The following is a 21,573-nucleotide window of genomic DNA, read 5'->3' as shown; positions in this document are numbered from 1 at the left end:
CTGCATCTCAAAATACCAGACCACATAAATATGTCATTTAAAAGACTAACCGCAGATCTTCAATGTCTGTCCAAGTCTTTTGTTCTCAGATCCACTCCCTATTTCCAGCTGCCATCAAATTTTAGCAGTGGAAGCATGATTAGATTCAGAAAGACTTGTGTTGGAAACTTTGCTCTGCCTCTTACTGGTTGTGTGGTCTTAGCAAGGAAATTAACCTGAGCTTCAAATGCCTTATGTGAGTAACAGGAGGATTATCACTTACCTTACAGAGATATTACAGGAATTAAATGAAATAACCTAGATAAATAGAAAGTGCTCACCACCAGGCCTTGCATACTATAGATCTGCAGTACTTGTCAACTTCTCTGCCTCTACTGTCGGCTAGCCGGTGGTGGCTAAGAACATCTGAGCCACCCCCTTGACTTCCTGCCATTTGTCTGCTCTCTCTAGCAGACACCCATAATGTACATCACTGGCCTCAGGGAAGTCGCATCTGAGACTGTGCACCCCAGTGTGGGTCTGTGCCTTGCCTGCTTGGCTCTGTCCAATCTTTTCAGGGTAATACCAGAATGCTTCATTTTGTAAGCCTCAAAAAAAAAAAAAAAAAAAAAAAAAAGAATCAACATAGCTATTGGTACAGAATGCACTTTGTTTTTCAATTCTATTTAGAAACAAACTCAGAAGTATGTTTCCATTTTAATGGCCTACATGGTGACATCCATTTTGGCTTGGGTCTCTGACAAGAAGCAGAGCTATACAGTTGAGCAGCAGCCATTCTCTGGCCCTGTTCTAGGTGAAAAACACTGTGTGCTTTGGGGGATACACAGAAGAAGACAGGCACTTTGCTCCCAAAAAACTTCTCCAACGGAAGTGGATATGTCAGTACTAATTATCGAATAAGGTGGAATGAATCATTAAACGTTGCTTTCAGCTCTATGCTATGACTAAAATGGAAGACAAAATGAATTATTGCTCAGAAAATAACTATCACTATATAGGAAATGTTCATCTATATATTTAAATCTTCCTAATATCCTTGTGTACCTGTCTATGTCCACTTTATAGATGAGGTGACTGAGACAATGAAGAGTAAAGTGATCTGAGGAGGCAATACTAACAAGAGCGAGAGTGAATATACATCTAGGTAAGAGATACCCAACGCCTGCGCACTTTGCACTACACATACCATTCTCCAACTGTTACCCAGCAAAACCAGTGCATCTGTGGAAATGGATACTCTGTGATGAGGTGGAACTGCTTAGTTGAATCTGATGATGAAGAAGGGAAAGTCTATCTTCTCAGACTCCTCAAGGCCAAATCCAGAAGACAGGCCCAGACAGACTTCAAGGTCAGGTAAGCAGCAAAAACTGCAACCCCCAGAAACATGCCACTGTGTCTTGGCCCTTGGCCACAAGGGAAGAACCCTGAACTTTAGACAGACCTCTTGGCCCTAGGCTGCCATCCAGCAGTATCTGCTCTCAGGTGACTCAGAGGGGGAAAAGGAACTTAACTTCAATATTAAAAAGTATTTTTATGAATTACATGATGTAATAAAAGTAAGAAAATGAAAATAAGTAAAATAATGAAAACAACCAGTAAAGACTACCATCTGAAGTTTCTAAGACACAGAAACACAAATTATTTTACAAAGATGGAAATAGATTCTGCTTTCTATTTTTTTCACCAAACATTTTGAACATCTTTCTAAATCAAATCTCAGAGTAGTCTGCATTTCCTCTCTATGGGATTGGACCAAGAAGCACTGGCTCTCTGGCCATCAAAGAGTTGCCAGCAGAGATTGGCCAGTAGGAATTAAGGCCTGTGGGCAGGCCGTATATACCGTTCTCTTTCCACACAGCTGTCCATGACCACTGAGAGTCACTACTGAGTTGCTAAAACAAAGTACCTACTCCTTAGTTTTGTTTGTTGCTCCTCATTGCAAATTGCTCCACCCACCCTGAATTTATTCTTCGAAGTTAAGAATGAAAAATTAATGCCTCATCTTTCAATCCAGGAGTCAGCAAATTATGGCCTGTGGGCAGGCCATATATTTTTGAAAATAAAGTTTGCTTAAACAGAGACACATCCTTTCGGTAAAGCACTGTCTATAATGGCATTGTTAGGTAGTTCCAACAGAGCACAGGGCCCAAAGCCTAAAATATTACTATCTACTCCTTTACAGAGAAACTTCAACCTGTCTAACCCTTGATTCCTTTAAAGCATACACCAATTTTTTAACTCTTTTTACACCAGAGAAAGTGCAAAAAGGCACCCTCTGTACTATTTTTCTAAAGTCCAGCCCAATAGAAACAATGTCTTTAGGTGAAAACCTAAACCTTGGACCAGGCAGGCAGCCTTGTTCTCACCTCAGGTGAGGTTTCCTCAGAGCGGAAGAGGTAGTAGCACTTTTCCTGGTCCTCTTCCACTCCCAAGGAGTTCAAGATAGCAATCAGGGAAGCGACTGCTCAATTCTTCAGCTAAAACCAACTAAAATATATCCTGCGTTCCTTAATACATTAGTAGATAACTGAGCTGGTTGTAATATTTACAAGTTAAATACAGTGTGGCTCCTTACTTCTGAAAGCAAACTCTCCAGAGACATAGGATCCATCTTGCTGTAGACATTCCACAGATTCAAACTCACATCCTGCAACTATAACACAAGGGCAAAAACAATCAAATAACTGAGTCAATATCATTAGGACTATCAGAATTATTTTCTGACACTGAGAAGTTACTATCTTGGTGAAAACTCAGTGATTAGAACAATAAATCAAACTTTATCAATTGTATGAGAACCTATACATATTAAAAAATGCTATCCCATTCAAGGAAACTATCTTTTCAGAAACTTTGGTACATCTTCTGAATATCTTCAATGATAGGCATATATATATTTACATACATACAGATATATAATTTTCATCTTTGTTTAAAATCAAAGTTTAATTAAAATAACACATTTCTATAGTTTAAAAAAAATCAAATACTAGTACTAAAGGCTTGTAATAAAAAACATTTAATCCCCTACTCCAACCTTTCACAAGCCTCCACTAGCCTCAATCCTCAGAGCCAACCACGTTGAATTCTTTTAACATTTTCTTTCTGGTAATTATCTCCATATTTTGTAAGCTCGAACCCTACTTCTTGATTTATCAATTTAGAAATTAAATATTGACTTATGGCAAAGATGTAGTTCTTCTATGCTCGTCCCCACTCTCACACCTCTTCTCTACATACACATAACACACTTTAACATTATCTAATATCATATATGACTTTTTTGTTAAACCAGTGGTTACTGTTTATAACATTAAAGACATATTTATCTATATCTGTTTCTATATAATTTACTGCAGGCCAAGTACATACCATATTCCTATTTGCTTTCTTAAACAAATTGTTTTTCCTAGAGCTACCAACAGCTTCACTTTTTTCACTTGTGTAATATTAAAAAAAATCCTACAATTTTCTTCTAACTTCCCCCACTTAATTTGCTGGTATGCTTATATGCGGGTTTATAAACAGCAACACTACTGTCATTTTGGGTCAGTTATGTCTTTGTTGCAAGGGGCTGCCCAGTGCACTGTAGCAGGCTTAGCAACATCCCTGGCTTCTACTTACTAGATGCCTCAACACCCCTCTGTCCAGGCAAACCAAAAGTATGTCCAAATACTGCCAAATGACTTGCAGAGAGGGTGGAGATGGGGCAGCAAAATCATCCCAATTGAGAACCACTGGCCTAAAAGTATTAGATAATCTATCAATTTTTTTTCTTCTTGCTTCATTATGGTCTTGCTGTTATGTACGCTTGCTGTGCACGTGTAACTATCATTTTGAGACTTCTCTTTGGTGTCATCCTGGAGCTCTCACATGATGGATCTGGTTCCATTGTTTACTTGTCTCCTTATTTTAACTTCTTTGTTTGCTGGAGCACATCCTCCAATAGCTTCCTAAGAAAGGATTAATGGGAGGAATTTTTGTTTGTTTGTTTTAAAATGTATTCTGTCCTTATGCCTGATTTGTCAATCACTGATGCTCTTTCCATTCTTTTGGATTCTTTAGTCTTCCTGTGCTTCATCTTGGATAGTTTCTACTACTATCAATTCAAATTCACTAATCTTTTCTTTGGCAGGTTAATGCCATCTAGTGTATTTTTCATCTTAGATATTGCAGTTTTCACTCCTACAAGTTCAATTTGGGTCTCTTTTTTTTTTGTCTGTTTCTGTTTAACATGTTCAATCTTTCTTCTAGCTTCGTGAACATATGGAATACATTTAGAGAAACTTTTAATGCCCTTGCCTTCTAATTCTAACATTTCTGTCAATTCTAGGTCAGTTGTGATTACCTTTCAGTCACGTTTTCCCGCTTCTTGGTAAACTGATAACCTTTGGATGCCAGATATTGTGAACTTGCCTTCTTGGGAGCCAGATATTTTTGTATTCCTATAAATATTTTTGTGCTTTGTTCTGGAATGCATTTAAGTTACTTGGAAACTGTTTGATCCTTTCAGGTCTTGCTTGTACAAATTGTTCGGAGGGTCCAGAGCAGTGCTCAGACTAGGGCTGAATGATTATTCCCCACTACTGAGACAAAACCCTCCTGAGGACTCTATCCAATGCCCTGTGAATTATGCATTTTTCCAGTCTAACTGATGAGAACAGGCACTATTCCCAGCTCTGACCCACTGTTCTGGAATACTTCGAGATGTTTTTTTCCAGCAGTTACCTCACACATGAATGTACTGACAATAATCTGTTGAATACTTGGATTGTGGGTCAAGGAATGGGGGGAAGAGAAATCTTGGCAGATCTTGGGAGTTCTGTCTTTGGGCTGTTCCTTCCTCTTTAGTACGCTAGCTCCTTGGCTTCACCAGACTCTCAGCTGCATCTACTCAGCTCAGGAAGTGCACTGAGATCCACTTGGGTAACCCCACTGTGCCATGGCCTGGACATTTTCTCAAAGTGCAGCTGATCCTTGAATAACCTGGGGCTTAGGGGCACTGACCCTCTGTGCAGTAGAAAAATCCATGTGTAACTCTTACAGTCAGCCCTCTGTACATGCAGCTCTGCATCCACAGTTCTGCATCTGTGGATTCCACCAACTGCGGACTGTGGTACAGTACGGTACTATAGTCTACTAAAAAAACCTGCATATAAGTGGACCTTTGCAGTTCAGAACCATGCTGTTCAAGTGTCAACTGTAGGAACCTGGGGAAACTGCGAGGCTCACCTCGTGAGAGATTTCTATCTCTCAGGGAATCACTATTCTTCATTGATGTCTAGTGTCTTGAAAACCAATGCTTCACATATTTTGTTTGATGTTTGTTTTGGTTGGGGAAGGAGAGAAATCAAGTTCTTGTTGTCTTATTGTAGGTCACTTATTTTTTCTTCCTGAAAGCTTTTTATGATATTCTTCAATCTTTAGTGCTCAAAAAAGGCATAGAAAGATTTAAGGTTTTTTTCCTTCTCATCCACACTTGCTAAGAGATTTAACTTAAAAGCTTTTTTATTTCTCTTTATCACTGGACATGTTTTACTTATTTTTTTTAAAATTTCTTTCCTTCTTGTATCTCTGCACCAGAAAGATTCTGGAACTCCTACTTACTGGATATCAGACCTTGTGCATTAGTTTTCTATGACTTTAAAGTTCTTTCTCATATTTTCTATCTCTATGATTTCTAAAATTTGACATTTTTAGATTTTCCTAACTTTACCTCTCAACTCCTCTGTTAATTTTATAAATTATAATTTTCCAGCACTCGTATTTTGCTTACACTCATTTATCACAGTATAACATTTGTTCCATGGTTACCAAATAAATTTTACACTTCTCTGAGCAACCTAAGAGTTTTGTCTTAAGTTTTCCTCTATATCTTAAATTATCTTAGAGTCTTTTTTGGGAGGGATGGTAATTAGGTTTGTTTGTTTGTTTGTTTTTAATGGCGGTACTAGGGATTGAACCCAGGACCTTTGTGCATACTAAGCATGCACTCTACCACTGAGCTATACCCTCCCCATTTCTTTGAGTCTTATTCAATCAGATTTTTTAAAAAATCTTGATCTTTTTCTCTCAGGTTACAGGTATTTAATCAAACGTCTGGTGATTTTCATTGCCTGTTTATATTTTCAAAAGGAAAGGCTGATTGGAAGCTTTCTGCTTTCAGCAGAGCTTGTCAACTATGAGGAAGTTTTTTAGGGAGAGCAGACAGGCAGGAGGCAATTATTACAGGATCCTTATCCCCTCATATTCTAAATTCCAAAGTGTAGAGAGCTTTACGCTCAGGCGTCAAAAACTACACCAGACAATGAGTTCTCTTTGTTTTCTCTTGTTTTTCAGTTTCTATGGAGAACCCTGACCCATTCACCTTGTTCCCTGTTCTTCCTAGGGTGGAGAAGGCAGCTGGTAAATGTCTGGTTGCCTGTCACTTGGGGATGAGGGAGGACAACAAAGACTATTACATAACCTTCAATTAATCCCTTCATTTTTAGTATCACGTTTCCATTCTCTATCCTCTATTTTACTACTCTCTTCCTCATCGATTTAATCTATTTAGTTTCTTCCTCTGCACTCTGGAACAGTTTTACGAGTGTGTCAACTGATTAATTTTGAGGGGGCAATGAATTTGATTTCTATTTATTTTTAATTGAACTATAATTGATGTACAAAATTGTATGTTACAGATGTATAATACAGTTATTCACAATTTTTAAAGGTTATACTGCATTTATAGTTATTATAAAGTATTGGCCATAGTCCCTGTGTTGTACAATATGTCCTTGCAGCTTATTTTAAACATACTGCTTTGTATCTCCTAATCCCCTACCCCCATGCTGCTCCCTTCCTTCCCCCTCCCCACTGGTAACCACTACTTTATTCTTTGTGCTTTTTTGAGTCTGCTACTTTTTTGTTATATTCATTGGTTGGTTGTATTTTTAAGATTCTACATATAAGTGATACCATACAATATTTGTCTTTCTTTTTCTGACTTATTTCACTTAGTATAATACCCTCAAAGTCCATCCATGTTGTCGCAAATGGCAAAATTTCATTCTGTTTTATGACCGAGCAGTATTCCACTGTGTATATATACCATATCTTCTTTCTCCATTCAGCTGTTGACAGTTGCTTCCGTATGGCTGTCGTAAATAATGCTGCTATGAACAATGGGGTGCATGTATCTCTTCAAATTAGTGTTTTTGTTTTTTTCGCATATATACCCAGGAGTAGAAATGCTGGGTCATATGGTAGTTCTATTTTTAGTTTTTTGAGAACCCTCCATACTGTTTTCCACAGCAGCTGCACCGATTTATATTCCTACCAACAGTGTACAAGGGTTCCTTTTTTCCACATCCATGCCAATACTTGCTATGTGTTGTTTTTTTGATGAGTCATTCTAACAGGTGTGAGGTGGTATCTTACTGTGGTTGATTTGCATTTCCCTGATGATTAGTGTTGTTGAGCATCTTTTAATGAGTCTGTTAGAAAATTCTTTAGAAAATTGTCTATTCAGGTCTTCTGGACATTTTTTAATCAGGTTGTTTGTTTTTGAGGTTGAGTTGTATAAGTTGTTTACACATTTTGGATATTAACCCCTTATTGGTCACATAATTTGCAAATATTTTTTTCATTCAGTAGGTTATCCTTTTGTTTTGTGGATGGTTTCCTTTGCCACGCCAAAGCTTCTAAGTTTAATTAGGTCCCATTTATTTATTTTTGCTTTTATTTCTTTGCTTTAGGAGACAGATCCAAAAAATATTGCTATGATTTACGTTGAAGAGTATTCTGCCTATGTTTTCCTCTAGGAGTTTTATGCTTTCCAGACTTACACTTAGGTCTTCAATCCATTTGGAGTTTATTTTTTTATATGTTGTTAGAGAATGTTCTAAGTTCATTCTTTTATATGCAGCTGTCCAGTTATCCCAGCACCACTTCATTGAAGAGACCGTCTTTTCTTCATTGTATATTCTTGCCTCCTTTGTCATAGTTTAATTGACCATAAGTGTGTGGGTCTATTTACATGCTCTCTATTCTGTTCCACTGATCTATGTGTCTGTTTTCATGCCAGTACCATTTTGGTTTTTTGTTTGTTTGTTTTACTGTAGCTTTGTATTAAAGTCTGAAGTCAGGAAGCATGATTCTTCCAGCTCTGTACTTCTCAAGATTGTTTTGGCTATTTGGGGTCTTTTGTGTTTCCATACAAATTTTAAAATAATTTGCTCTAGTTCTACGAAAAATGCCAATGGTATTTTGATGGAGATTGCATTCAATCTGTATATTGCCTTGGTAGTATGGTCATTTTAACAACATCATTTCTTCCAATCCACCTGTTTGTGTCATCTTTAATTTCTTTCATCGGTGTCTTACAGTTTTCCGAGTACAGGTCTTTTACCTTCTTAGGTAGGTTTATTCCAAGGTATTCTATTCTTGATGCAATGGTAAATGGTATTGTCTCTATAATTTCTCTTTCTTATAGTTCTTTGTTAGTATATAGAAATGCAACAGATTTCCGTGTATTAATTTTGTATCCTGCTTTACTGAACTCACTGATGAGCTGTAGCAGTTTAGAATTTTCTATGTTCAGAATCATGTCATCTGCAAACACTGACAGTTTTACATCTTCCTTTCCCATTCGGATTCCTTCTATTTCTTTTTCTTGTCTGATTGCTGTGTCTAGGACTTCTAATATTATGATGAATAAAAGTGGTTAGAGTGGACATCCTTGCCTTGTTCCTGACCTTAAAGGAAATGCTTTCAGCTATTCACAGTTGAATATGATGCTAGCTGTGGGTTTGTCATATGAAGCCCTTATTATGTTGAGGTATGTTCCCCCTATGCCCACTTCCTAGAGAGTTTTTATCATAAATATGTTGAATTTTGTCAAAAGCTTTTTCTGCATTTGTTGAGATGATCATATGGTTTTTATTCTTCAACTTGTTAATGTGGTGTATCATGCTGCCTTATTTGCAGATATTGAAAACTCCTTGCATCCTTGGGATAAATCTTACTTGACCATGGTGTATGAGCCTTTTATTGCATTGTTGGGTTTGGTTTGCTAATATTTTGTTGAGGATTTTTCCATCTAGGTTAATCAGTGATACAGGCCTGTTTTGTGTGTGTGTGTGTGGTGATATTTTTGTTTGGTTTTGGTATGAGAGTGATGCTGGCCTCATAGAATGATTTCAGAAGTGTCCCATCCTCTGCAATTATTTGGAATACTTTGAGAAGGATAGGTGTTAACTCTTACTTAAATGTGTGGTAGAATTCATTTGTGAAGTCATCTTGTTCTGGACTTTTGTTTGTTGGGAGTTTTTAAACTACTGATTCAATTTCATTACTAGTAATTGATCTGCTCACATCTTCTATTCCTTCCTGGTTCAGTCTTGGGAGACTGTACATTTCCAAGAATTTGTCCATTTGTTCTAGGTTGTGCATTTTATTGGCATATAGTTGTTTGTAGTAATCTCTTAGAATCCTTTGTATTTCAGTGGTGTTGGTTACAACTTCTTTTTCATTTCTGACTTTATTGATTTGGGCCCGCTCCCTTTTTTTCTTGATGAGTCTGGTTAAAGGTTTATCAATTTTGTTTATCTTTTCAAAGAAAAAGTTTTCAGTATCATCGATCTTTTCTACATTCTTGACTGTTCTGAGTTGTTGATCTCTTAGTTTCAAATGCATTTTACCAATCTTGTATTTGTACTCTCCTCCCCTTATGATTACTGCTTTTGATATATTTTACATCTAATTATTTTGTGCATCCTTTACCTGCTTGTGTTATAAATGATTTTACTACTTTTGTCTTTCAGTCTTCCTAGTAGCCTTTTGTTTGGATGATTTCTTACCTTCATAATTTTCATGTTTCTAGTTGTGGCCTTTTCTTTTTGAGAAGTTCCTGTAACATTTCTTGTCAAGCTGGTTTGGTGGCACTGAATTATTTTAGCTTTTGCTTGTCTGTAAAGCTTTCGATCTCTGCATCAAATCTGAATGAAAGCATTGCTGGGTAGGGTATTCTTGGTCATAGGCTTTTTCCTTTCATCACTTTAAATATATTGCAGCTGCAGAATTTCTGCTGAAACGGCAGCTGATAGCCTTATGAGAGTCCCCTTGTATGTTATTTGTTGCCTTTGCTTTGCTACTTTTAATATTGTCTTTAATTTTTGCCATTTAAATTACAGTGTGTCTTGGTGTGCTCCTCTTGGGGTTAATCCTCTATGGGACTCTCTGTGCCTCCTGGATTTGGATGACTTTTTCCTTTCCCAGGTTAGGGAAGTTTCCAGCTATTATGTCTTCAAATATTTTCTCAGGCCTTTTCTCTATTTTCCTTCTGGGACCACTATAATGCAAATATTAGTGCACTTGACGTTGTCCCAAAGGTCTCTTAAACTGTTTTCAGTTATTTTCAATCTTTTTTTTCCATTAAACATCAGTGATTTCCAGTACTCTGTCTTCACAGGCTGCAAGATTGTAGTTTTCTTATGTCTGGTATCTGTCGCCTGGTGGGTGAGGCTGGTCCTAGAGGCTAGAGCAGGCTTCCTGAAAGGCAGGCTGGGACCCAGGGGATTCTGGGGCTGGTGCCTGCCCGCTGGTGAATGGAGTTGGGTCCTGTGCTCTCTGGTGGGCAGAACCATGTCTAGAGGTGGCTGTGGGCTCAGGAGGTGTTTAGGCAGCCTGTCCACTGACAGGTGGGGCTGTTTCCCTGCCCAGTTAGTTGCTTGGCCTGAGTGTCCCAGCACTGGCACCTATAGGCTCTTAGCTGGGCTCAGGTCTTGGTACTAATAAGCTAGAGAGAGGATTCCACAATGGCACCCACCAGCACCAATGTCTACATGGTAGAATGAGCACCCAGGAAGGGCTGCTACCAGTGTCTGTGCCCTCAGGGTGAGGTACAGTTGCCTCCTGCCTCTTTGAGAGACTCAAAAACCAACAGGTAAGTCTGGCCAGGCTCCTATCAAATTACCATTCTTTCCCTGGGTCTGAGTGCATGTCAGATTTCTGCATGTGCCCTTTAAGAGTAAAGTCTCCATTTTCCCCAAACCTGCAGGACTCTAAAAATTAAGCCCCACTCACCTTCAAAGCCAAATGCTCTGGGGGATCATCTTCTTAATGTAGGACCCCCACCTCCCCCACTACGAACTGAGGAGCCAGACATGGGGCTTAGAACTCTCACTCCTGTGGGAGAAACTCTGCAAGGTAATTATTCTCCCGTTTGTGGGTCACCCACCTGGGGGTGTGAGACTTGACTATATCATGAGTCTGGCCCTCCTACCCATCTCGTTGTCATTCCTTCTTTATGTCTCTAGTTGTAGAAGATCTCTTCTGATAGGTTCTGCTCTTTTTCATTGATGGCTGTTCTGCAAACATTTGTGATTTTGGTGTGCTCAGGAGAGCAGGTGAGCTCAGGGTCTTTCCACTCCACCATCTTGGCCAATCTCCCTGATTTCTATTTTTAAATGCAAATTTTAATTCTACTAATGAAGTTTGAGACTTATTACAATATTTCCTTATATGTCATCCATCTCCCTTTTAAATTCTGCTTACTTTATCTCATTTCTCTTTTTACAAACTCCATTCTTAGAAAGTATAAAAGATTTTTTTTCCCCTCAATTTTTATTTTATTTCCTGGAGAAAAACTTTTTTAAAAACATACTGATCTATTCTTGCATCTCATATGCTATGGTCTCTTTCTTGCCTTCTATTGAATTTTTTCGTTAAGTCTTATTCCACCTTTCAATACAAAAATCTTATGTTTGTCCATAAAAAGGTGAATCAATGCTCACTCTACGGTTATTCTCTTTATTCAGAAGTTCGCTTTTAGAATTCTCCCCTTGGGGAGTTGGTTGATGTAAATGTACGTAACCAGGTCACATAGTTCTAGCAGCTGGAGAGTAAGGAGGAAGCTGGAGGCAGGGAAAGCCCTAGCAGAGGAACTTCCCTGTACTGCTTTCAGGAAGAAAGAGTTCTCTATATTCCTAACTCAGTTTGGCCTGGCCTAAATACCAAGTAAATCCAATGTGAGTCTGGCTTCCTTTCTCATGCTGGCACCTACCACAGCAAAGACAAAACATCCTCTGAGTAATAACTTTCTTCTGGTTATGGGCATGCAACAGAAGAGAAGTTTAAAAAATTATGTTATAAGTATTTGCAGTTCTCTTCTTAAGCTTTCAGAGGAGGCAAGAACTCTTCTGTCTCAGACAGTTATAAGGCCTTCAATATGTGAATCAGAGAAGAAGAGAGTATAATGGCAGAGCTGACCAGTAAGCCAAATTGCTCCATACTGTAAAGGACCAGGAAGGATGGGATAAGGAAGAGAACTGAGGTTGGGGGGAGTGAGATGGAGATAAAAGGTATCTGAGAGAATGAAAATTAGCAGCTACAGAGAATGGCAGGATCTGAAGAAAGGGATCTTGAGAGAAGACTTATAGTAATAACTTGTACCATATGTTGTGTGATGTTTTCTCCTCACTGCCAACACCACCCCCTAAAAACACCACCGTGTAGTAAAAATCTACATTAACTTAATAAAGGTTTTTTTTTTTGGAAGGGGGTTTTGTTTCTTTGGGATTTGACTTCATGGTATGATGCACCTTAAGGCAGGAGCCAGAGGCCTGCCCTATCTGGGCTGCAGCAATTGTGCAGCCTCCTAGTACACTGCTTTCCAGCGCTAATCTAGTGGTAGCCCAGGGGTTAGGAGCACAGGCTTTGCTTTCTTTTTTTTTTTGTGGGGGCGGGGGGAGAGGGGATGATTTGATTGATTGATTGATTGATTGATTGTACTAGATAATGTACCTAGGACCTTATGATGCTAAGCATGCACTCTACCAGGCTTTGAAGCCAGACTTTCTAGACAAAGTCCCAGCCCTGCTACTCACTGGCTACCAGCTCTGTGACTCTGGGAAATTCATTAACCTTTCTGTAAAACAGGAGCGGTAACAGTACCTACCTCAGAGGGTTACTGTATTAATTAAAGTAAATCCATGCAAAATGCTTAGAACAGTGTCTGGCATGTAGGAGTCACTGTAAATGCCTAGTTTATACAATTAATTAAAAATAATTATTACCATTATCACTAAAAATTTTAAGCTTCCTCTCTACCTTGTACGGCCTGCCTCCATTTAAGCTCTTATTCTTCTAAATTAGAGAGCATTATTGCTGATTATCAGGGGCAGCTCCCACAGTCTTGCTGAACTTCTGCTACTTGTAGTCAATGTGAGAAAACTGGTTCTGAAGCAGGAAAAGTGGACTTCTCTTCATCCATGTAGCCCAAGCTCCTTTACATTACAGAGTGTGCCAGATAAGCCTCCATTCATTTCTTGGGACACTGCTAGTTCTCAGAAGGACGCGTAGGAATGAGCCCTGGGCCTTGCTTCCAAAGGTGCCACTTACTCTAACCCTAACAGTACGCCCCCATTTCTAGCATGTCAATGCTTCTTCTCCCTGGTTCCCTGGGTTGGAGGCAGGTCATCTCAGTGGGGGTCCTATGGAGGCACGTAGATACCAGGTCATCCTCCCTAATGTGTACCCTGGATGATCCCCTCTCCCAGTCTCATTCATTAATTTACTTAACAAATATTATTGGTCATTTTCTAGATGCAAAGAATTCTGAAATAAAAGATACTGTTCTTACCACAAAAGCTAACCCTTTCACTCCTCTAGGACACAGTACTTACACAAAATTCTGCACTGTCTCTTTCATTGCTCTTGAAAAATTAAATTACATGAATTTCTGAGATATAAACAACAACAAGAAGACTGTTTTTGTCTCTAAGAACTTCCAGTCCAGACACCAGGGGTGGATGTGTGAGTGGGTGTGTGTGACAAATGTGTGTGACATAGTACAATAAAAATTAAAAGAAGAGTCAGCCTACGGTGCTGCAGTGAACTCAGAATGAGGAAAGGAGAGGAAGGAGGACAGAGAGGAACTCCAAGAATAAAGGACACAGGAGCTCAGTTTGGGGACAAGCTTAAACAGCAACTATTTCCCATTTCAAGTCTTTTAACTTGCTCCATGCCCTTTGGAGGTCGCTGCCAGCTTTTCAGAGTGTTATACAGATGAACACCCACCCTGTGGACCTTCATAAAAACAGCCCAACAGCAGATAAAAACCAGGGATACTGCTTTTCATACGTACCTCGTATTTCATGGTAAAAAATCCATCCCCTCCAATGCCCTCAAGTGCAAAGGCCTGTACAATTGGCCATTTCTCCACTACAAACATATCAAATATCTGCAGGTGACCTAGAGGAATCAAGTACAGCATGTATCAAATACCGTCCTGGACACAGCAGTCTAAACCCGATCTAATGTGGCCAGACAGCATCATTTCTCACGAGTTCACCACAGTCTCAACCAGCAAAATAAAATTGAAACAGATAAACTGGTTAGATATTAACACCAGAAACACAAAAATGAAAGCCAAAGAAAACAAACCATAATAAACAAGTTACAAAGATTCAGATTTCTCTATGGTGTATCTTCAGATTCTGGTTTCCTAAGTAAATAATTAACTAAGTAAATGAATAAATAGTGGCCTATTATATCTGACTTGTATCACTTAGTGGATATAATTATTAACAGACCCAAACTTGGCTCCTCTTCCTTAAGAACATAGCTAACCAAGTCCCTCAAGGGAAAATTACCAAATCAAAGTTTTTCCTTTCTTAACAACAAAAGCTTCAAAGGACAAGGTTTGTTTCTTTTTTAAATAAGATATAAGCACTGCTAGAGATTAACAAGACCATAGAAAAAATCAACCAAACCAAAAGCTGGCTTTTTGAAAAAGTAAATAAAATCGACAAACCTCTGCCCAAACTCACAAAGAAGAAAAAAGAGAGAGCACAAATTAGCAAAATAAGAAAGGAAAATGGAGAAATTACAACAAACAAAATAGAAATACAGAGTATCATACGAGAATATTATGAAAAACTATATGGAACCAAACTGGATAACCTAGAGGAGATGGACAAGTTTCTGGAAACATACTGTCCACCAAAACTGAATCAAGAAGAATCTGAACACTTGAACAATCCGATCACTAGAAAGGAAATAGAAATAGCAATTAAAAACCTCCCTACAAATAAAAGTCCAGGACCGGACGGCTTCACCGGGGAATTCTACCAAACATACAAAGAAGAACTCATACCAGTCCTTCTCAAACTCTTCCAGACGATTGAAAAGGAGGGATTACTCCCAAACTCATTTTATGAAGATATAAGCACTGCTAAACTTGTTAATTTTTTCCCTGCATTTTTATACATTATTTTTGAGCCTCACTGACAGAATATTTTTAACAGCTACCCAAACTACTATTTCTCATTAGCAAGAGGCCCCACATCTACACTCTCTGTATAGCTGGCGCAGAACAGACAGCAGCTGCAGCTAACCTCGCATCAGTTCTTCTGTCTGACTGCTGGTAGCCTGCGGTGTTGCTGCAGAATCTGTAGTTACCAACATGAGCTTGCATAGGAAAGTTCCCAGATTTCATTCTGCTTGATTCTCTTCTGACTTTAGCAAAAATAGATCAACGGGCTTCCCAGCTGAATGCCTCCACTGAAAGGAGAAGGAAGGACATTCGATTCACATACCATCCAAGCAAGGCTCTAAGATGTCAGATACGTACCTTGGGAGCTGTAAGGGATGCCAATTCTACTACAGTCTCGAACCATGTCCACAAAGCTGGCAATTTTAAATTCTTCTGCAGCTTCCTCATCTTCATACTAAAGAAGGAAATGGAAAGGAAAACAGGCTATCATGAGACAACATACGAAGTCCCATATTTTCTCTGCATTTTTACCAGTGGTCCCAAAATGTCCCAAGAGGGTGTTTTTAAAGCCAATGTTTTGTTTGCTGGTCAGAAACACTTGTCATTCCCTTCCTTATACCACACCCAGAAATAAGCTCAAAATGGATCAGAGACCTAAATGCAAGAGAGAAATTTGTCCTCAAAAATCCCCCAAATGCTTGTATGGAAAGAAAGGTTCTTGAGCCACACTGGATCATAATTTTCATGAAATCCTAAATCTTAAATCCCAATTTGATTTCCAGCCAAACCCTTGAAAAGGGTCCAAAGGGAAACAGAAACAAATAGCAAGAAATCCAAACACGGAAATGTCACAGAGCTTATTAAGTTCTCCTGGGGCAGTTCCTAGGCCTGAGAGCAAGGATCCAGTCGTGATGAAGAAGCAGGGCAGAAAGGTAGGTTTACAAGCCTGCTCTTAGGTTCCAATTTGAAGAGTTCTCTTTTTGTCTCCCTTAGGCATGCAATTTATCTATAAGGTAGCCTCATAATGAAATATGAGAAGTTTCACTAAAACAAATAAGCTTTTTTGTAACCACATTTTGCAATTTAACTTTTTTAAGATCTGGCCTCCTGTTCCACATCTACATTTTCCTCAGAGTGTCCCCAAGCGCCTAGTCTATCTCTTCTCACCTCATTTTCTGTCATGCAGTAGAAATGCAGGTTTCTCCAATGTGCTACATAGGGTAAGAGATAGCGATAGTTTACAGGATTACAGTACAGATGGACACTGTCTGATTTGATCAATATAATCACATCTGCAAGAAAAACAAAATTAAAATACAAGATTGTCAGAGTCATTTCAGTTAGACATCTTCTGCCCACATAATCAGTAAAACCATCAAAACCACTTCAGAAACAAAACTCTAAACTGAAAATGCTTAAATCAGGCAACATGCTTCAAAGTGACTGTAGAATATCCAAGTGTGGACAGCAAGGATTTCCTTGTCCCCATGTAATGCTTCCACCACCTCAGCCTTCTGGTTATGGCAATGCAGGCACCGAGTAAGTCAAAAGAACAGCCTTCAGGGTGTTTTGCAAAGTTCAACAGAGTAAAATCTGTTGTACCAAACTCAGCTATGTAACACTGTGGAGATAAATAGCAAAGGAAACTCCACAGTCAAAAGCCACCGAGGCAGGAAAACAGCACCAAACATGGCCGGTGACTGATTCTCCTGCAGACATCAGTGTCTAGAGCTCTTGGCTTATGGCTTTTCTGGCTCAAGGCAACTGCGGGCCGGAGGGCATCACCTGTCAGTGCCTGTCAGGACATCCCTTTCCTGGCAACCTGGGAAGGGTTACTCTGTATACAAGGGAGAATTCTGTACACAGGAAAGACTGGGAGGAAGGAAGTGGAAGCAAGTGGGCAGGCTTCTATAAATAGATCAGCAGCTCACAGATTTAAGGAGGAACCATCAATCCATCAATGCTGGTGGGTCAAATAAATAAAGCAATCCCAAGGGTGCAAATAAAACCAGGCAAACTAACAAAAGAGCCATGGACTGAAGCAGGAATAGTAAAACAGTTTGAACACTGAGAAAGAAAGCAGTCACACTTTCAGATGGAAAGCAGAGGCTCCACTTTACGGCTCCTCAGAAACTAGAGCCATCAGGTCTCTTTCTAACAAGATGACAGTAGGGAATGGGCTGGAGAGGTGCCTAGAGGTGAGAGAGGAGCAAGGAGGGGCAGGGATCACTGCGACAGGAGGCAATGAAAACACAGTACACAGTGCAACAGACCATAATCTACAAAAACATAAGCCTGGTGAATATGGATCTCAGCTGACTGCACAGCTAGGTGGCCTCATAAAATAAAGCTCCATGATGGTGGCCTTTTTAAGCCACTCTGAGCTCCACACCTGGAGCTCCACAGACTCAACGTGTTCTAGGGAACACAGGATGGAGCAGCCTCTTCATGCTGACTGAGAGATAGGAAAGGGCCCCCTCTCATCCTACTGGGAGCCCTGCCCTCAATCACTTGCAGACCATCTGCTCAACAGTGAGAATTTGAAGTCCCTAAGGGCTTCCTGTGTGGAATGTACGCTACACTAATGTGTAACATCCTGCAAAGAATTAGGATCCAGTAAAAGAAATGATGCAACAGCTACAAAACCTAATTAAGCATTCTTAGGACTGATGTTACTACTGTCAGGTAAAAGAAGAAAGCACAAGAGAATTGGATGAACATGAAAATTGTTTTAAAAGTTTCTTTTAAAAATAAATCCTTCATGTTAGTTTCTTTTCCCCTCGTATAATTAGAGATCGAAATGCAGAAGCATAGATCGGGTAATCTCAGCTTTCAACCTCAGCACTACTGACAGTTTAGACCAGATCACTCTTTGTTGTGGGGAGCTGTCCTGTGTATTCACTGTAGGATGTTTAGTAGCATACCTGGCTTTTACTCACTCTACCCAGTTGTGACAATAAAAAATGTCTTCAGACATTGGCAAATGTCCCCTGGGGGATAAAATTCCACAGAATGATTATTTCAGCATCAGCTGTTTCCTTTCATGCGTGCCCCAGCTGCTTCACAAGAGCTGTCTCTTGTCCATTTTGATTTGTCTATTCCTGTGTCTTCTGACCCATCTGGCAGGCAAGTTATGATGCTAAGTATGTGATACCAGAGATAGCTCCTGGGCATCACCCCACAGCAGCATCAACACACAGTGAGTGTCTCAGAGCAAAGGAAAGGGGAATGTAAGCAGAAAGCCTGCATTGTAGTCACAGGCATCGTCATGAATTACAGTCACACAGAAAACAATTCCCAAAGACGGAGCAGGACAAAGAGCCTTTGTTCCTAAGCTGAAGATCCACATGAAGTCTTCCTTACCAAGAGTAGCCTGCAGGCGCATCCTTGACTCACAGCTTTAAGTGCTTTCATAGGACAATGGCACATAATATGAACCTCCCAGCACACAGACGCAGTGGGCAACTGACAGGAAAACTAGTACCCTGACAAGAAGATATAAACCCAACACTGATGTTTACTTTTTTCCCTCTAAATCTGATTTATCCAAGTGGGGAGAGTATAGTTCATAGTGGTAGGGCACATGCTTAGTGTGCACAAGGTCCTGGGTCCAATCCCCAGTCCCTTCTCTATAAATAAATAAATAAATCTAAGTACTCCCCTCCCCACAAAAAAACAAACAAACAGCTAAAGCTGATTTATTCATTAAACTTACTCTGAAAACTATCTGTCACTAGTCTCTTATCCCGTAGGTGACCAACAGAGCTTAATATAAGAGCAAAGAAGAAACGTTTTTCATTAATACAAAAGCAAACATTTACCGGGGCTTCAGGCTATTTTAAATTTGATCATATTTTTCCATAAAAAGACCATGAAATAAGAATCCAAAGGAATAAATTACCTACTCCGCTGTGACACAGAGTTTACCAGTATATACTTACCATCTAGAACTTCTTCAGAAAACCCTGTTTTCTCAAAATCACTGGTATTCTGATTGTACAAACCAAACAGAAGGTAATTCGCCAGCTCTCTGCAGCCTTCATTGTACCTGCTATCGATTCCTGCAAGGCAAAGAAGGCTCTGATCAGCTGTACTGTACCACGGGGCGCAAACGAGCCCCAAGAGCTTGCCCCTGCTCAGCAACATTCTGATGGTTAAAGGCAGCAGCTCAGACCACTTTGGTGCCACAAACCAAACTAGGCAACTCTGTGAAAGAAGCAGGCCTCAGCATTAAGTATCCTTACTTGAATTCAAGATCTATATAGTGGAGACAGTCAAAAGGGACAGATTACTGAAGCTGTTAATTTAATCAAAAGTGGTTCTTGAGGACAGAAGGAACCAGAAAATATAGTCCTGCCACGGCTGGTTAAAGATTTTGCAATATTTCCCATTGGAATAGGAACAGGCATCAGAAAAGCACTTACTTCTCAGAGATCTTTCTCAGAGACCTTTATGAGATCAAATAAAGAAGGTAAAGTGGTTTGAAAAGAACTCAAATAAGTGAAAAGAGGAAAAGTGAATAAAACCACACACATCCACCATTTCACAAATATTTATCAGGCCCAAGGCTAGCACTGCACTGGGTGCTGGGACTTGTAGTAAACAGGCCTACAAATGGTCCTCATGAAGCTTACAGTCTAGTGGGGCTGGGTCAGAGACAAAAAGGAAACTAAACAATACTGCCTTCACAACTGCCTTTCTATGCCCCAGGCACATATATTACCTGGTTCCTGGCTAAGTGAAGACCCAGAGCTTTGGCTCTGAACAAGAGGGACACGTCTTAAGGGCAGGAGGCAGCTGTCTGTGTGAGGCTAAGAGGAAGGGGTTGGGGTAGAAGGAGCTCCAGGAATGGAAATATGGCTGAAGCCTGGGAAACAGGACTGCCAATGGTTATTCAGACCAGTGAAGAGTGAAAAGTAATGGTCACTCAGATCAGAGGGGCCTAGGGACTATCTGTGGTAGGGGACTTCAAATATGGGATGTCTACTTTCTCAGTTAAGATCAAAGCAGCACAGCCTTCTAACCCATCCAACACTTCAGTGAATGGAGGGATGAAAAAGAATCAAAAGCAGGGATGACCTGGCCTACACAAGGCCTGGAGTTGAAAGGTCTATGGAGTTAAAAATAACCAGTGAACTGGGCTAGACTAGCCTCACCGTGTCCTCTTCTAAGGGTTCCAGACATATAAACTGTCACAAAAACTGCTAACATTAAAAAGACTTACCATGTAAAAGTAAAGGTAAAAGATACTATATGTAAGCACTGTGCTCTAGTTGACCAAGTTGTTTCTCACAGGGGTATTATGGGTTAGCGAATATGATACTAATATACACATATACTGGAATCGAACAAGTAAGTGGATGGTGGATGGCAGGTGCCAAGTTTCTCACTGGTGGAATGGGAGTCTATAGATATGCAAGAAGAGGAGGCTAGAATAATCCATGTGGTAATGGGTTAGAGCTGGAAACACATCAAATTCATGGCTAGCTTAATATAGATACAAATGGTTGTGTAACATTAATAGATGTGTGTATAGTCACCAGTTAATGTTCACGCATTATTTCCTTACTTTGTCAGCTGAGAGGGCCAAAAGCAATGACATCTCAATAGCAGAGAGTATACCCAGCACACAGATCTTGGTTTTTGATACCATTCTTCAAAAAAAAAGAACCAAAAAAAACCCAAAAACAGGGCTCCTTAGAAAAATGGCTGATTCTAGGACTGGAGTAGGAAATATACAAAAATAAGAATGAGGTACCTTACAGTGTCAGAAAGTACAGAAGTCCTAAACAAACTAAAGCTTTTATGGGGCTACGTCAAAGGGAGGGACACAGGAGCCAGATGAAAGCTCTCCAAATGGCCAAAGCTGGAACAATTTGAAATGGTAGTGAATTTTAACCCAAAGTATAAAATAAATATATATGAGTCCTTAGTGATCCAAAATAAATGAACAAGAAACTGGTTCACTTCTGGGAATAAAATCAGACTTAAACAACTTTTATGACTCAATACTACAAATGTAAGTGAAAATGAGATAAAGAAGGAGATCAATCTGATATTAAGAAAAACCTCCAAGATATACCGTCAAGTAAAACTTTTAAGTTAACAACAGTATATATAAAATGTTCCCTTTTGTGTTTTAAAAAAATACAGTTGGCAATGTTATATCTAGGGAGTGAGACTGGGTGTCTGGGATGGTTAGAAAGCTTCATTCATTATTATTTGTGGATTGTCTTAATTTTTAAATTATATCATATGTTTTCATAATAAAAAAAAAGTTAAAGAATAAAGAAATGCCCAATTCTGCCACCCTA

The 21,573-nt window shown here is 39.5% G+C and overlaps 1 protein-coding gene across 2 annotated transcripts in view; it reads right to left on the bottom strand.

Annotated features, from left to right (window-relative positions):
- C19H20orf194 (chromosome 19 C20orf194 homolog) overlaps positions 1-21,573 on the bottom strand; it is a 107,955-nt gene that overhangs the window by 70,201 nt on the left and 16,181 nt on the right. For both annotated transcript variants that reach the window (XM_032461940.1, XM_032461941.1), the window contains exons 3-7: positions 19,201-19,320; positions 16,427-16,551; positions 15,617-15,713; positions 14,129-14,235; positions 2,576-2,653 (exon numbers count right to left, since the gene is read on the bottom strand). In XM_032461940.1, the coding sequence (XP_032317831.1) occupies positions 2,576-2,653; positions 14,129-14,235; positions 15,617-15,713; positions 16,427-16,551; positions 19,201-19,320 (527 nt within the window). The remainder of the gene's footprint in view (positions 1-2,575; positions 2,654-14,128; positions 14,236-15,616; positions 15,714-16,426; positions 16,552-19,200; positions 19,321-21,573) is intronic.

This window comes from Camelus ferus, chromosome 19, assembly GCF_009834535.1.
Source record: "Camelus ferus isolate YT-003-E chromosome 19, BCGSAC_Cfer_1.0, whole genome shotgun sequence".
Lineage (NCBI taxonomy): Eukaryota > Metazoa > Chordata > Mammalia > Artiodactyla > Camelidae > Camelus > Camelus ferus.
This window is presented reverse-complemented; position numbering and strand designations above follow the sequence as displayed.